Source organism: Trichoplusia ni, chromosome 18, assembly GCF_003590095.1.
Source record: "Trichoplusia ni isolate ovarian cell line Hi5 chromosome 18, tn1, whole genome shotgun sequence".
Taxonomy (NCBI): domain Eukaryota; kingdom Metazoa; phylum Arthropoda; class Insecta; order Lepidoptera; family Noctuidae; genus Trichoplusia; species Trichoplusia ni.
Window position 1 is genome coordinate 4,022,169 of NC_039495.1, and position 18,399 is coordinate 4,040,567.

General features: G+C 34.4%; 1 protein-coding gene across 2 annotated transcripts in view; it reads left to right on the top strand.

The window, feature by feature from the left end:
- The window catches only part of LOC113503219 (bicaudal D-related protein homolog), a 128,399-nt gene that overhangs the window by 83,151 nt on the left and 26,849 nt on the right, over positions 1 to 18,399 (top strand). The window contains exons 1-2 of one of the 2 annotated variants that reach the window (XM_026885112.1): positions 7,660 to 8,045; positions 9,863 to 10,003. In XM_026885112.1, the coding sequence (XP_026740913.1) occupies positions 7,911 to 8,045; positions 9,863 to 10,003 (276 nt within the window). In that variant the 5' untranslated portion in view covers positions 7,660 to 7,910. Of the gene's footprint in view, positions 1 to 7,659; positions 8,046 to 9,862; positions 10,004 to 18,399 lie in introns of those variants that run through there. The other variant, XM_026885111.1, reaches the window with a different exon arrangement.

Consider the following 18,399-nt stretch of genomic DNA (forward strand, 5'->3'; position numbering starts at 1 on the left):
CGTATTTGACTGAAATTTACGTGCTTTTCAATTTTAGGGGTTCGCACCCAAAGGGTAAAAACGGAACGCTTATAATAAGCTACGGACATGAAATTAAGGACGGTTCATTTTCTTAGACTATTTGTATAGAAAACTCTGTGAGTCCTATTTGGCCGGTTTTTTTTCATTACCTGCGCATGTGCAACATGTTACTTACTCTCTTGCCCGCGCTCGCCTCTATCTTAGCACCACATAGATTTCATTGGTTGCAACGATTGTAATGAGTGCCCCTAATAGTGGATTGGAATTCAGGCCGCCTAGTTCGAAATGAAAGTGCCTTAATCGTGTTTATTCACGGCGCGGTTATTAACAATAATACTTCCATTATAATTACTTTTGTTAAGATTCGTGGTTTGATTGGGATTCGAGAGAAATGTTTTTTTTCGTCTTTTGGGTCAAGATAATCGATTGTTTTTTATTTGTGTACTTCGACTTGTAACTAATTTGTTTTGTTGGCGTTGAATGTGGTTGATACTTCCCATTTATTTTTGTTTTTAGGATTGTCTTTGTTATATTATTATGCGTTTTTGTATTAGATATGAGCTGACTGTGCTTTAGTATTGTAATTTTGATTCAATAACTTAAATTGCAATAAAAATTGCTGAAGTGCTTTCCTCGCAAGCTTTGCCTCGTAAACTTTTTAAACAAAATCCTATGAGTTTTCGTGGAAAGTGTTTTAAACCGACTTTATGATACCTACAATAAAAAATAGTTTACACAAAAATCGTTTATTTACTAAAATATAACACAGAACATGTTAAAAAACCCCCAAAAAAGCCATAGGTACGAGTAGCCTTATTTTAAACATAAGTTTCTTACAGTCAATAATCATACTGTATGGATATTACAGTCAGTCAGTCAACACCAGTCACATTGTACGTCCTTCTCGATCTGTAGAATGGACAAATCCATCAGTTTTGAAGTAGCTCAAGGTGTTAACATCAGCGACATTCAGTTATATTATGATTCGCAATCATTTGATATTTCGCCACCGTTTCGATTACCGAGAACCTACAATTGTGGAACATCTTGAGTAAGAACTTTTAACTAACATTGAAACTTAACTTTAAGATGCTCTTAAATGTTAATTAAATGTCTTAAAAGTTTAGTGAATTGATTTTAATGTTTTGGGAAGTATAGTTATTGTATTTATTACTGAAGAACCGACTGACGTTGTCCTGAATATTATATTTCAAGCGATTAGGATATTAAAAAAATAAGGAAATCAAAGAAATAAAATAATTCTGAAATAACGTCAATTATAAAGATGTCCAGTGCGCCACCCAAACCAATAGGAGTTCAGTGACATAAACACATGCAGCAGAGTATAGACATTTATTAAGATTTACTTCTTGTCTATTTTCGAAACTGGAAGTAGGTCTCTTTTCTAACTTCATCTTTAACACCATTTTTGCCTGTGATCTTCGTTGTAGCAGTGAGCTCTTCTTCTCAAAAGTTTTTTTCATTTAATATGGTGTCGACCAACTTCAGATTGCAACACCAACCAAGTCATGCGCTAATTCCCATTATCATCATAACTTGGATCTCTCAAATCTAAAACTATTTGCAACCGTTTAAAAAAGGAGGATATTTTCAATTCGTCTGTACTTTTTTAATATTTGTTACCTTAGAACTTCGGAGTGGATGATGGTTTTGTTGATCCTTTTTCATTTAACGGTAAATTGCTGTCATAATATGGTCCCATGAAAGATTCATCAAGTTTTTCTCAGTAGTTTTTTATTTGATCTCAGTTGTATGTTTTTATTGTTAAAACAATATTATGTCTTTCACTATTGAATCAGTTAATGAGAATTAGACACGTACACTGATCTTTAGCTATTAATCATGAAGACTAGACTAGTATATAATTAGTCTATAAACACATCGTACCAACAATTTGCACATACTTATTATAATAACACGATGCTACGATACTTATTTATGACTTCGTGACAAATTAAACGATGAGTTTCGTGATCACTGGCAGAGCACGAACTTTTCAAATTAGTCATATAGGCTAGATAATGGTTCTCAAAGTTTGTGTCTGCTAGACATACTGGCTAAGTTTTCGTCATGATTAAAGATTTTTAATGTTCTACTGCTGGGTATAATTTTCCTCCCATACAAGGTTTGAAAATTGATCACCACGCTAGCTCACTGCAGGTTGGTGTTGGCCAGCTTAATCAGATCCGACACAGTCTTTTTGATAAATCACAAACGTCTAACCCGTATCACAGCAGAAAAGAGGCAAAAATTTAATATCATTCATGTTATTTCATGGTATATTTCTACAAACCTCTGTCCAATATTGAGTGATCTGGAAACATGAAGTAACTCTTTGGATTCAATGTCAAAAAACTTTGACAAACAATGATAACTTTTGTTATATTATACTCACGTTTCCTGACCATTTATTTTGGATCCAACCTTGACTTTTATGCCAAAAAAGATGGCTTTGAGATATGAATGTCCAATGTCAGGCTCGTGCGATACAAATGCAAGCCTTTTTACATAGATTACGTGGTGACGTGGTGATATAGACTGGTTAAGGTTTTTGCATTGATAGCAATTTAGTTTGCTCTTAGTAAAACAATTAAAAGCACTCAGATTGTTTAGTCTCCTTACTCCAATCTTTGATTTTGGAACTATCTTTCAACAGCATTCTTGCAACATTGTCTTGACTTTAAAAGATTCTGCCACCCTTGAGTTTTTTTCGCCATCTCTTCTCAGAGTAGTCAGATAGGAAATGTCGACTCCAGCGTTCTCAAGAAAGACATGTAAAAATGATATAATATCATATTTGCAGAATAAATGATTACATTTTATTTCATTACAGCACTGGAAATTAGATTTACTGCTTCATATTTTATAGTGATTAATTCGACTCGCTCACCAATTGTTTAGTTGATCACGTGATCACGTCTTATGGAAACTCCTAAGAAAAATGAAACCGCTGCCGAACCCTAACTAAAGTAACCTATAAGCTACTTAAAATTTCTCGAATATAATCTAATTGTATAACAATCAAAACCATCGGTGCATTATGATAGCAGTGAAAGTGTATCAGGAGTCAGTTGCGTATGTGTGCTGTATGTGTAAGTACCGTCAACAACAGAGGTCCTGTAACAGTAACACGCTCTTAATAAATAAGGATTGAATACAAAAAGTAAGTTTATTAAGTCCCTCATAATAAAATAAATAATAGATAGGTATATTTACTGCTTTTTGAAAAAAATAATAACAAAGATAAACTGCATTGAAGTTTACGAGACGAGTTGTGACGTAACGATTTCGTAAAATTCTATACCATTTTTTTTCAAACCAGCATACTTAGGCGAACTCGCGGATACAAATCCGTGCATAAAACAGGACTTCACGACACTGAATTTTTCATTATTGTCATTTCATAATATAGTACTAACTGATTCTCTTGCTGACGGTACGCGCCTGGCGACGTGCGCCGGCGCAGCCAGGGGCGGATTAGATTAATAGATCTGATAGTTACGACCTTAATATTAGTTTCAATACAATTTATACGCCTCATTTTGTTGATTGGACGTTTTCATTTTGATTTCAATGACTGTGCTACTTTTATAAGTATTGACTATGAATTTTGACTGACCATGTTTTCAACCTTAATACAGATTTGGATTATCAAACGAAAAAATATTTTGTACATTTCGGGAACCAAAAATCATGTAATAATAACATATATTATTGCGGATAGGTACGTACTAATACTGTTGAATACCGAAGAGTTGCGCGCAAAAAATCCAATTAAAACTTTATATATTTTACTTTCCGTAAACGCATATAATTAATACAGTACAGTACATCCCTGCAAGACGCGTAGCTATGAGGGACGACTCTTGCGCACGCCGCGAATGCGCTTCGTATCCTAATGGATCATTAGAAATCATTCACAGACTTGGTATGTGTTGCTAATGTCTTCATAACTTAGTACGTATATAGTACTTGGTATCAGTAGGCTAAATATTTATAGACTAGCTGTTGCCCGCGACTTCGTCTGCGTGATTCTCAAGATGTGAAAAACTATGATGTTTAATAATAACGATCATAGTAAAAATGTAATGTAATATTGAAAATGAAACACTTTTTTATATTTTAAGCTTCCTTTTTTTATTTCTAAATTATAATGAATCTTGAGCGGCCCAAAAACTATCAAATGTTTGAATCAAACACATTTCATCGTTTACGATACTATCCTGGTGTCAAATATTTCACAGCTGTTTTAATGACTTTTTCTTATTACACACTTTTTATTAGCTTTACCTGTATGTTTGTATGTTTGTTTGTAACCAACTTCTTTGGGCGCGATTTTGACCCACTTTATTTAATCTCAAAAAGAGGGGTTTATAACTTTGACATATCTGCCTGCCTGTCTGTCTGTGACATCATAGCTTTCGAACGAATTGAACTATTTTAATTTAAACGTGAATTATGTGCGAGTGTTCGTTTAGACATGTTTTACAAATCGAGCCGTTTAAAAATGCAAGTAGGAAAAAATAACAGAAGTGCTAAGACTGAGTTATACACTCAGTCTTAGCACTTCTGCTAAAAATGTTTTACTTTCGAAGGTTTTCCATTTTCTAATTGGGTGGGTGGGTTATGATTTTCGAGCACGTCTGTTCTTGGGCCGGCCTACACCTGAAATTGCTAGACGGATTATGACAGTGATTACGAGGTATCATAAAATTATTATGGTACTGTAACCAAAGAGGTAAACCAGAACCATATTACTGAGGCCCCGGTGTCCGTTTGTCTGTCTGTCATCTGGCTGTTTCTCAGGAACAGTGATAGCCAGACAGTTGTTATTTTCACACACGATGTTTTCTGACGATATAAAGAAGATGTCAAATTATTTTTGTGGACGGAGCTGGTGAAGTGAGAGTCGGGCTCGGTAACTGTGGATTTTACATAGTGTCATAAGATATAAGATTTTGCAAAATTGCGCTCAAATAAACGGTTTCCTGAAACACGTTATGTTTGATTGTCCGCTTAATATTAAAACTGATCATCCCCACAAACATTTGGAATATTTCCAAAATAAAAAAGTTGGTAAACGTGTTATTTTGCCCCCCTGGTGTTTTGATCATGATTTGCCTTTAAATTGCTGATAAATAAATGCCGTGATAATAAAAAAAATATCAGACCCCTTTTTTCAAAATTGACAATGACAAACATCTAAAGTATAGGATGTGTATAATGTGTGATGTTACGACAAAGCAAAAATATGAACATAAAAGTGACTTCTTGTGCATGAGTTCTATTTACTGTACCAATTTACAAAGAAAAATTACGTAGTTTATTCGTTAACATACCTGACGACAATTGAAGTAAAATACCTACCGTCATCCCTACTGCATAAATGGAACTTAAATAAAGACTACATGAGGTTGGTTATGAGGTTACGCTGTCGATACCGACAGCCAAAATGAATTTTCTAGACATTGTATGACGGATGTAAGTGCTGATAGCTACACGCTATTATCAGCCTTATTGGAGAAATTTTCAAAAATATGTTCCTAATCCTCGTCGGCTTAGGGATCTCAGAAACTCATTCTGTCTCGTTCCTTCCCCTGTTTTTACCAGGCTACGAAAGAAGAAAATTTTAAATAAGTAGAGAATACAATAAATTGTTAAAGGAATTTTTGGAAGGACCACGTGTGCGGTCTGTATAATGGTGGATGTAGACCGATCAAATCGTTAAAATATTGAAAAATCCCAGGTATCAGTAAACATTATTCTATCAATAGATACATAATGTATATTCATTGATAGCTTTGGTCTTTTAGATCTTTCACATTGCATACCTACTATGCAGTTTTTATGCAAGTTTTCTGGGCTTTTTTATCCGAAATACTTTTGGCTTATGTAATGTTGCAAATTTAAGAAAAAAAAAAATTGTTGCTAGTTGTTACAGATGAACCAAGGTAATAATTAACTGTGTCGTTCAGTAATTTTTTGTTTTGCATAATTATAGATGAGATCAATGTGAACTACATGCAACTTTGGGTTGAGTGTCACTACGAATGTTTTGATCTTGAAGTAGCATCGCCAACATTACCGAGCTAAAAACTTAGGTATATACTCCTATCGTAAATAAATACAAAATCATATTACGGCATTCCACATTTAAACTTGAGTACATCAATAAAAATAAAAAGAATTTAAGTTCCTCTCTTTCAAGAATGTACTGATTACGGTAAAAATTGCATAAAAAAAACGTATTAGTTTATGTTTCTTTTATTTTACTTGTGAAATAGTCGCGGTAGGCCTATATCAGACTTGAAAGAGAATAAAATGACAAATTTTGAGAAAATGATTTATTTTCGAAAATCCTATTATTGCTCTGACAAAAGTCTTAAGATAAATAGCGTGATGTTTTTTGTGTAAATTGATAACCATGCTGCCTACTACTCAATGGGGTGAAAATACACCTCATAATTGTATTACACGATGTTACGGGTGAGTCCAAAAATTTAAAACTTTACTGCTCATGCCCCCTGCATAGTAGCGTTATGGTTTTTGTATATTTGTTGTATCATGTGTACGATAAGGCTCATGCAAAATTTGAATGAAATATATTCAGTAGTTTATGAGATAATTTGATATTTGTGTATAGATATAAAAGGCTCCTGCTCACCCCCTGTAACGAAAAGCGGGATAATAAGTAAAAAGTATGTTGACCGGACCTCTTGTTGATATTCTCTGAAAATATGAATCAAATCCATCCAGTACTTTCCGAGATCTTTCCGGACATACATACAGACAAACAGACAAACAGACAAAAATTCTAAAAATCATATTTTCGGCATCGGAATCGTTCGTAGACCACCCTGCAATTATTCTTTTAAAAAAATATTCAATGTACAGTTTTCACTTTTCTACAATTTTATTATATGTATAGATATAGGTACTAGGTGTGGTACATAGTATGTAACTGATTGCAATTACAATGGCTGGCCTGTTGGTCTAGTGGTTAATGACCCTGACTGCAATACCGGAGGTCGTGGGTTCGATTCCCACCCAGGACAAATATTTGTGTGATGAGCACGATCATTTGTTCTGTGTCTGGGTGTAATTTATCTATAATATGTATGTATTTAGAACTATATAAGTATGTTTATCAGTTGTCTAGCACTCATAACACAAGCTCTGCTTAATTTGAGACTAGATGGCGTTGTGTGATTGTTGTCCAATATTATTATATTATATATAATTTGAAAAAGTATAAGAAAATCAGAATTGTTTTAGTAATGATTTTTAATTAAATTGAATAATCTGTTATTTTAACGAAAGGCTGAAGATAAATTAAGGTATAATACTGAAAACACAAGATATGTGATACACACAATTTAGTTTTCATTGTATAGTTTAAATTACACACTTTCTCTGAATTTGATAATCGAATGCCACTGCTACATTTCACCAATGATATTCCATTTCAAAAGCAAACGCGACACTAACTCATTAAAAAGGAACGTCTCTCCGTCTTTGACACAACAGTGACAGCTGTCAAGCAAGACAAGCTAAGCATTTTCACTATGGCTTGACGGGAGATTGTCAAAGGTCTCATTGTTCAAGTAAAAGTAGAGATGTGAAAATGCCCTAGTTGTGCCTACTTGTAGTAAATGATTACTATCTGGTATGGTTCACGGGTTCACATAAGTTGACAACTTGGGAATCGCAAGTCGGTCACCGCGCATTCTAACAATAACTTTCAACAACCCTGTTTCCATGTCTTTTCTAATGTCAAAATGTATGTTCGTCATCGTCGTTAATCAACTAAATGTTGTGAAGGTGTATTGTTTAGTTTTTGTCTTTGAATTGTATTAAAAAGATGATTTATGAATGATAAAACAACGTCATTCACTGATTTTCACACAGCCGACGTTAACCTTAGCAAAAACAGTGCAATATTTTTAGCTCCAGAAAAAACCCAAGAAAGAACAAAACACGCGTGTTTAAATCATATTATGCAGGTATGCAATATATAATCGTTTTATTTAAGCGTATTAAAACTCCACATCCCACTCAAATAACGCTACGATAATGATACTATTACCAACTTTCAACAACAAATTAAAAATAATTTGACAGATCCATTTACCAAGATGGCGACTTGTTTACATTGTCAATGACTTTGACTCATGAATTCACGATAGGTAATTGTCTTCGTTTCGTTGTGGCGTCGCGTGTTTTTACAAAAACGTCATTACGATAAGACCCACATAAATTCACTTTCGGCGTCGGTCAACTGAGGACACTCTCGATAATAATTAGGGTGCGAGAAAGCGAATGTTTTATTGTGTAAATAAACAGGGAAATTGATTTAGGCAGCTTTCTGGACTCTTATTGCGTCGTTAAACTGTTCTTACAAGTTTCAGATAAGAAAAGTTTGAGATAATTCACCAAATTTTTTGAAATATATATTTGACTCAATTGACATTAGCTGATGAATTTTGTGTGGAAGTATAGTATATAGTGTACTTTCTAATGTATGTAATTTTGCTTTCTTAGAGACTCCCAGGATCGGGCGCCAAGTCACCATTTAATTAAGAGCTTCTGTAAATTCCGAAACTAGTCGGACGATACCGATAAATACGCGCAAATAAAACCTTTCCTAAACGGCAAAACAATCTAAATTTATTACAGCCGCATATTTATAGATGCAACCAAAACTAAGTTTTTATTACTTGATGCATTTACTACATCTAAAATGTATTAATTTCAAATGTAACTAAGGCCAGATCATTCCCTTGACGTCAATTCGAGTTGTAAAAATACGCAAAGGAATATTTAATTTCATCAGCAAAATTCTTCCAACATATTTCATTATTTTGTCTGGACAAAGACTGCAGACGTTTACATAGACTTTCTATAGAATATTTAAACAACTGTATTAAGTGTGACGTATTTCTTTGTTTCCCACTGTTTATTTTCTCCTGACGTCTACGGAGTATTAATGAACGTATTGTTAAACTATTGTTTTTGATTTTACCTTAGTACTTTGATTCCATATAATTGGTACAGAAACGATTGTAAATTAAACTCAGTCATTCTTAATGATGTGCAACTGTACGCTGCTAAGCCCCTTTAAAAAATGCCAATTAACTGCTTTCTTGGTAAAAGCGAACTACTAGCAACGTACGAAATTACTGCCTTTTACAAAACTGCAAAAAAGCTCCAATCTTTACATCATCACCATCTTTTTCCTTAAACAGAATCAAATATTTCCCATAGCCAACAATAATTAAGTTTTATTTACAATAACGTGTAAACTATGCTTTCTAATAGCACACTTCACATCCATAGACAATGGATGGGAACAAGATGGCGGGCGGAAATGTTTCACATTATTCTTCCGGTGCGGAAACGTAAAGATTTTTTGCGGATCGTCGCTCAATTAATCCGTTCAGTGCACTTAATTAAATATCTCGGAATTCAGTAAAATTGAGGGTGTACTTATTCTTCGTAAAGAATCTTCGATTATCAGTGGTAACATATAAAACCCTATCAGAATTCAAACGCAAATACTCGTCATTTAGTAGAAATAAATAGCTAAAAATTTTGAAACTAACGATGTTTCGACATACTTATCTCTCTAAGACAGGTTTTCTGCGTATAAAAAAATAATCAATTTTAATTCTAGTGACCAAAAGTATTTAATGCTGAAAATGCTTTCTTAAGTCTAACACTAAAACTACATCGAGGTTTGTCTCCACTTGCCAATATAGTTCTAAAAACGTTATCTCTTGCCACAATGGTTTTTCCTTATTAACCAGTTTCCTCTCCTCAGGAGCTGGAGCAGGAGAAGCACCTGCTGCGGCGGCGGCTGGACACGACACAGGGCGAGTACGAAGCCCGGCTGCTGGAGCTACAGAACGACATCAGGGAGCTCACCTCCAAGATCGATTCCAGAGACACGTCTGTCAAACAGGTTTGTTGCACACTTTTATAATTTTTGTTGATGTATATGTAACGGGTCACGTTGTTTGTCCACGATAGACTTTTTTTTAAATAATATAGTCACTCCCGCATTAAGGAATTTAATCCTTGTCTCGCGAGGGGTTTAACAAACATTCAATTATGCACAAAGACACCCACACACAAAGATTCAGGACAAATATCCGTGGACCACACAAATGGCCAAACGTTGCCCTGTGGGTTTGGCTAAGTTAGCCTAATGATTTCGAAATGCCCATGTTTTATTGATATCCAATTTGATGCCAGGAAAATAGTAAGTCTTGAACCTATGAATTGTCTACCAAAATCATCAAGGGAAAGGAACTGCCCCCAGACTTTAATTTAGAGCTCAATTAATTATTTACTTATACCGTAGTATTCGATAATTTGATACAAAACGCATTTACGTATGCACACAAATAAAACACTACTTCACTGAATTTCCTACATATCTATTACTCAACAAAAGGGCTACACAATACACCCCACAAAGAATACACGATCAGATAACTAGCACACAAATCTGTTAGGTAAATAAACTACATCTAACAAGCAATAAAGTACCATTTCGTATGCTAAATCTGTTTGTATGCGCAAGCGCACAAGTTCTGTATCTTAATTGATACGTGCTACAATTAAAAGTATAATAACAGTTTATGTAAGTGTTGCATAGTCCTTGTTTAATTTATGTGTTAATGAGGATTTTTTTGTTTGTAAGAAACGATTACTCTTGAAACTAAGGGTACAAGCCAAGAAATAGCTGGTCAACCATCAAATTTATGTCAGTACAAACCGCTTCTGTCGGCTTTATTCAATTTTTAAATCTCAGACCTACAACTTTTTAAGTGAGGCTTAAAAAAACAATTAAGACCACATCAGATAAAGTTCATGTTTCAAAAAAAAAACACAAAAGCAAACCAAAATTATTTGCATCATGCTTCCATTCATCACTTTTCGCCTTACATGCCACCTAAGGCTCTTTCTGCGAGAGAAACGGCGCGGACAACTCTAAAGCAGCATAATATATGTCAGCTTAACTTACGGAGGTTTACGAATGAACCATGTAATTACATCAGCAAATTCATATTGTTTTAACTAGATCAAACGATAACCCGCCACGCTTTGATAGTGAAATGATTCACTTCTAAAAGCTACGGCAATCCACGTCAACACCGCAACACTTAATTACTAGGTTGATGTTATCAGGATTCCATTATGCTTAGCTCGTATAAATACTTAGAATAATCTATTAATACAGTTTTGAGGTCGTAATGAAGGTCAGACGGTAGATGAAGCCGACTTCAAAAAGGAGGTTCTCAATTCATCTGTATGTTGATTTTTATGTTTTTATCCCAGACCTAGCTGTTGCCCACGACTTCGTCCGCGTGGGTAGAAGATATAAGTTATGATTTATACCTGCCGTGCTTTTTCCACATTTTCCATTGTATCTTCGCTCCTATTAGTCGCAGCGTGATGGTATATAGCCTAAAACCTTCCTCGATGAATGGTCTATTCAATACAAAAAGAATTGGAACCAGTAGTTATTGAGATTAGCGCGTTCAAACAAACAAAAAAACTCTTCAGCTTTATCTATTAGTATAGATTTCTTACCTAAATTAAACCGTTTTGTTCATTATTTTTTTAGTTGTCGCTTTGTTTTTTTAGGTGTCGTTTAGTCCTCATGATTTCATTAAGTTTGTATCAGTAGTTTCTTATTTGAAGTCGGTTTTATGCTTTGGTTGTTATTCATATTAAGAATCTAATATACTAATGCTAATCTGGTTTTGGAAGCATTGTGTAATGGGGAAAGTTATTTTACTGTATTTTTTTTTAAATATTGGACAACATTCTCACAACGCCATCTAGTCTCAAATTAAGCGGAGCTTGTGTTATGAGTACTAGACAATTGATAAACATACTTAGGTACTTTTGCCACTTTGGTAATATCTTTAAGCCCCTAAGAAAGTTACAGATGTAGGTACTAATTGAATCATTTGGATTACATTACAGTTTACATTTATACCTATAATTACTTCGGTTTCAAAATCTCTGTCCAACATTATTCGAAGGTATAAATGCAGGAAAATCATTCACAGTTTTCCATTCACAAGTACGTAACAAATGATTGACATTTAAGCGTTGTGACCACCTGTCGTAATAAAGTGAACATTATGCAGAATGGTCGTATTACAACATAATGTCATTTGATTACAGTTGCTGGTTATAGAAATTATGATCATTTGCAACTTTGGTCTTAGAAATCTGGAATATCTAGAAATCTTTTATCATAGCGTTTTATATACTTGAATCTCTAATTAATATCAATTTATTATGACTACTTTCGTGAGGTGTGTTTATAACTCCGCGTAGGCGCGTATTTATCTGTATCTATATTCCGACTAATTAGTTTCGATTCTCGATGATTCTGTTTGGGTTTGAAACTGGTAGGTCGATCCACATAAATACGCTTAAGTAAACCTTTATAAAATGAATATTTTTAGTCATTAGTCGCTCCCCCAATCTAAATAATAGCCATAACTGAAATAAAACAACTTAATTACAAATTCAAAACTAAAGATGGAAAAAAATCTGAATTCAGATTATACACACGCTTTCACGCTTTCCGAGTTGTGATTTGACTAATGAAGCGAAAACAACTGAAGCCGTCTTTTGTGCGGTTTTTTTTGCACTTAGCAGACTGCTGGATTTAAGAGTGCGATGTTCTAAAATATATTTTGGAAGTAATCAAAATCAAAAGTCTTTTATTCGAATGAGGCTACTAAGTTGCACTTTTTGGAGGTCAGATTTTATTAGGCAGCACCCATTTTCGCCCACCCTTTACCAATAATGACCAAATTCATAAGTGTTGTAACGCAGCTTTCGGGAAACCTTTGTCCAGAATACAGGAGAGTTAATTGATTGAGCTTCTATCTTAGGGAAGGTTCTTACTTAAATGACTGTTTAATGTTGAGACACACTCATTTGCCTCAGTATGGTTATATAAAAAATGTAAAGGAGAAACAAAGAAAAGCGGTCAGATACAAGAAAAAAAAATATTTCTGATATTTCTATTTTTTTTTCTGATTTTAATAATCTATTCAGCATAGCATTGTCATTGTTGTCTCAGCAAAGGAAAATGGCCGAATTAAAACAATAAGGCTTTCCTTGACCCTAGATTTGGCACAAAAAGCCTTTGTGTCCAAAATTCGGTGTTTAGATGTAATTAACATTGAAATGTACATTACAACTGCGCGCGAACTGAGTCAAGGTTGGTGTGTGGTGCCAGTGACAGCAGATTATATGTCCAGTTTTGAATACACTAATATTTAATATAGCAAAGTTGCCTTTACGAATATTTATGTAAATCGGGAACTACGGCACTGGCCCTATACAATTGTGTATGTTATAGAATTTCTTAAAATAATTTATAAGGAAGTTGAATGCTAAAACTGAGGGATGATTAATTCTTGGAAACTGGAAAGTTAAAACGGAACGGAAGGTATTCAAAAGAAGTAATCCTGCCTTCAAAAGCTAAAAATTTGCGAAAAGAAGCCCGTGAATTCACCAAAATTCTCATCAGATTCCTAGAGCCTTTAGTTTCTCCAAGGTAATAATACGCTGTCAATCACACCCCACTTCGCTGACCCCCGAAACCTTACCTTCGAGAACGTGCGAGAGATTATTTTCGTTGATCGTAATCCTGTTAATATGAGAAGCCGTCCTTCAGCGCCTCGTTTAGCTAACTAATGTTCTAATAAATAGACTTTTAATGGCGTTAATGGGACTTTAATATTTTGTGATGCAACGTTAAGGCATGGAAGCGACTTTAGCCGAATCGTTAACTGTTTTTTTTGGTTTGGACGATTGATCTAAATGTAGTGGTTTAAATCTCAAGGAAAAGGATTTTTGTGAAACAAATTATGTAGTCTTCATTTTAGTTGAGTAACTGATAGAAACAATCCTAGGCTTGAAAGTATTTTTTTTATAAACCGTGTTTATAATCCCACTTTAAAGGACAAGCACATTATATAAAATACAATAGATAAATGATCAAATAATGCCTTCTTATTATACCTATCCCTGACCAGACCAGATTTTTAAAAAGAAGTCTCAAAACTCCACTACTTATTATAGAATATAGTAGACTCATTCGCAACACGATTCAAGCAAGCTTCAAAGCCAATCACCTGCCCCCTAGCTGATCTTGCACGTAAAGGCTACTTTACACTAATCAATTGTCACTGGACGTAACATTGGACGGACAGCAATCAGTTAGACATGGTGGCGACAAAAACTGTGGCCATACGTGCGAGGTCGCCTGTCAGAGACTTGTGAATGATGCAGACTTTGATCTTGTCAAGTGTTAACATTATCGGTTTGCCTGTACTTGCAAAAACAGTTAGAGACTGCAATTGATGCGTACAAGAAGTGGACATTTCTAACATGTTAGTATTTACTACGTAAACTACTAAGTGCCTCTCGATACGTCAATACCAAAGAAACGTACTGCCGTTTACAAATTTTGTTCAGATTTCACAAACAACGTTTTTTTACAATCGTCCAGATTTGTCGTAAATTGAAAAGTTTTCACATTAGCATGTTTTTTGAAGAATACTGTGTGTTCAGCGTAGAGTTATTTTATTTACTGAATATTTCCCATCTGAGCAAAATGGAACCATGGCGATGAAGTTTAATATAGTATACAAATAATCAATTTTAATAATATTACGATGAATGTATTCTAGCAGAGTTTTTTTTGTTTGCCGTTACTATCCTATCCAGGGCGAAACCGATTTTTCTATCTCTTTGCTTTTGCTGTCCGTTTTTTAAGGTATGCATCATAAGACGAATCGAATGTACTTTTTACAACTTATCTTCTTACATTATTTGAAAGTGCAAGTTAATGTATGCATATAGTAAATCAGTTTAACAGTGTCACGAAGAAAGTGTTAGAAATCCAGTACGATATTAGATCGCCATTAGTACTCACACGTGTCTGAAGCTCTCATATAAATGTATAGTCACTGTATTTATATTGGACTAGTTGTAGAAGATTACATTTCCAACAAGGTAACTGGTGCATTCAAAATAAATTAATAGTGGTTCAAACTATCCTATATTACCTAAAAATAGTTGCCTGAATTAGAAAAATAGTACCATTCGGAGTAAATGGGTTTTTCCAAACCAACCAACCCTGGCTGAATCAGCTGAACTCCATTTTTATCCAAGAAGGTTTACTACTCTCAAAACAAGTGAAATGCAACCACTCATAATCACGAGTTCTGTCAAATGACTTATTATTAAATGACAATAAACATTTCTTTCAAAGTTAATTTTTGTATATTTTGTACGATGGTTGATCTACCTTCTTAATTCATTCAGAGTTATACCTACTGAGTTCCTGAACCAAGATGCAGTCTTTCTGCCCTTTACAAACGTGAACGAATTCAAACTTCAACGTTATTTATATGTTCTAAATGTATATTAGGCTGTTCTGCGAACCAGTAAGCAAAGTCAAGGTTGCTTTGACATTACACGCTAGTATTACGCAATTCCAGTGAATTTATTGACCACGGACTAGCCTCTGGGAGCTTTCAGCGACAATTAGCCAATTAGCGCCACGCCTTGTTGGGAAATAGTTATTTGATTGTCTGCTAGCTGTGTCTATTTTGAATTATCGCTGTTGATCTATTTGAGGTGTTGTGTGAGTTTTTTAAGTTGTTAGTTGATCAGAATGGGTTCTTTAAGATGCAGTCATTAACTGAACAAAAACTTAATTTTGTGTTCACGAAATTGTAGTCTCTCTGCTTTAAAAAGGAAAGTTAACTTAACTATTCTGTTACAAAAGTTAATACCGTTCCAAAGTAGATACCTAAAAAAAACTAAATCAAAACGATGAAATTCTGTTTTAATTAATGATCGATTAAACAAACTTTTTCTTCAAAAGCTTTACAAAGGAACTTGTATCTTCCTTCTTTGACTGTTTTAGTTCAATACGACAAACCCATTTAGCAATACCCCGTACCATGTTACTAACCAACCTTCATCATCACACCAGGCCACTAAAACAATAAGTATGTCCTTTCATCTATAACGACCATCATCAAATTCATTGGCATTGACTGTATTGTGTGAAGGTCTGGTCTTCCTGCCAGGATGCCATGGCGGAGGCTTCCGTGCTTGACATCCTCCGTCATTACCAGTTGGCACACTGGGTATTGGGTAATGAGCGTAACTATTAATAAGATGTTGATGGTGGAATTTCGAGACCTCGTTGTGCTATTGGAAAGATGAAGTTGAAACACTCTGGAGGTTCGAATAGGAAGTCAACGAGGGTACCTTTAGAATAAAATTTGGTATGCCTTTTTGGTATAGGCTTATAGGTAAAGTATCTAAGCCTTTAAGTTACTTGTAGTCTTGGTTTCGCTTGATACAAATGCCGAAATATAAACCAATCGAAAAGACATTTTAGTAAGTCTTTATTTGTGAGTATTATCATTATCACCAATTATAAACTGCCTTAAATGGAAATATTTTATTTTAAAGATCAATGTTCATAAAAAAATGTCTTGACATTTTTGACCATGCAGTAACCTACTACCCATTTTTACACTGCTCTTTTGTATCAACAGCGCCAGTCGTGACAATAACTTCGATTCGAATAAGCCAAGTATCTTACAAGAGACAATGTTGAAACGTCACGGTGCTTGATCAGACGTCCTTCCAAAACTAAACGGAAAAAACTCTTTCGCAAATCAAACTGATGATATAATAGCCTTTATATCGAGGGAAGAAAATTGAGATTCGCTTGACGGTTTTCGTTTATGCTGTTACACCTATTAAGACGATTAACCACGCTTGATGTTCAGAACAATGTGGGTTTAGATCTATGGTTAAATATTTGATTGCGGTATCGTTAGTTTATTATTAGTCATTTGTTTCGCTCGTTGGATGTTGTGGATATCAGTTTTGTAATTTATCAGGATTATGAGGCGATTAGATAAGTGCTGTCGTTTCTAGGAATAGCCTGGAGCGGATTGAGTGGGCTGATAACTTGGGGTATATAGTAATAACAAATATTCTTTGTTTTCCTTGTGACGGGCAATGGTATCATGAAAACACTCTTTTTTGTATGTATTTATAGTACTGAGAAATTTCCTAAATGGCCACTTCAACTTGATTTCCTGTAGCTCTTAATCTTAAAAATGAAATACATATGTAGGTTTACAATGTAATATCATTTATTATAATGTGTGCCGGTCTTTTTACTGTATGTGTTTATGAATAAAGCTACCAGAACGGCAATTTCCCGCGTTTTATGATTTCACGTGTCAAAGCCATGAAATGGGTTTAGCCTTGAGACGTGCTACACCGAAATACTATTCCATAAATGACTCAACTGAGAGGTGACTGGTTGAAAAGATCGATGGAATTTAGTTGTCAGCTCTCGACTCAAAAAAAAGATGCTATAAGTTTGACTTGTCTGTTTGTCAATCTGTCTGTGTGTCTGTCTGTCTGTCTGTTGCATCATAGCTTTAGAACGGGTTGAGCGATTTCAATTTAGTTTAAAGATGAATCATGTGTGAGGTTTTTTACAAAATAAACAAAAATCTGTTTCACAAATTATGGCCAAAAATCTTAAACACACATCTCTATTCATTTAACATAAGCTGACTTAACATTTCCTATTACATAAAAGTTATGCGATGCATACGCATTTCTTACAATTTTTAAATACCAAAATGCACTTGACAAAAAGTAGGTTACGACGAAAACATTAGTCATTGACTCAATATTCAACTGCAATCGCTAAAAGTCAATTCTGTCAAAACGTCATTAGACACAAATAAACCGCGAAGTAGAAAATTGAATAAGCTGGACTTTAGGAGAGCTAAAGGTTCACAAGCTTTGTGATAAATGCATGCAACTATGCTAACTTAAGTAAAAGAAGGAAAATATTAATAATCTATAAAGATAATTCAACCACGTATTGGATTTAGGTGATTGTGCATTTCCTGAAAGCGGATACTAAGAGCACTCTTTATTATTGTTATTTGTATAAATCCTATAGATTTATTTATTTTTTTGTTATAAGGCTATATATCATCCACTGCCTTTGATTTTTTTTTTGCCAAAAGTACTGGTTTACTGTCCCATCCTGATTCCAATGAGAAATTACCTGCTAAAGCAAAATGACTTGACAAATCCACGTTTGAACGCTTAGCGTTGAACGTGAATGCTTGTTCTGAATCTGGGTGTTTTTGCGAAACCCTCCGCGAAACAAAGATCAAATTCCTTACTGAGTCATTTTTTTAATAAAAATACCTAAATATTTTTCAATTTTCCTAATTAATGCATCTTTGTCCTCAG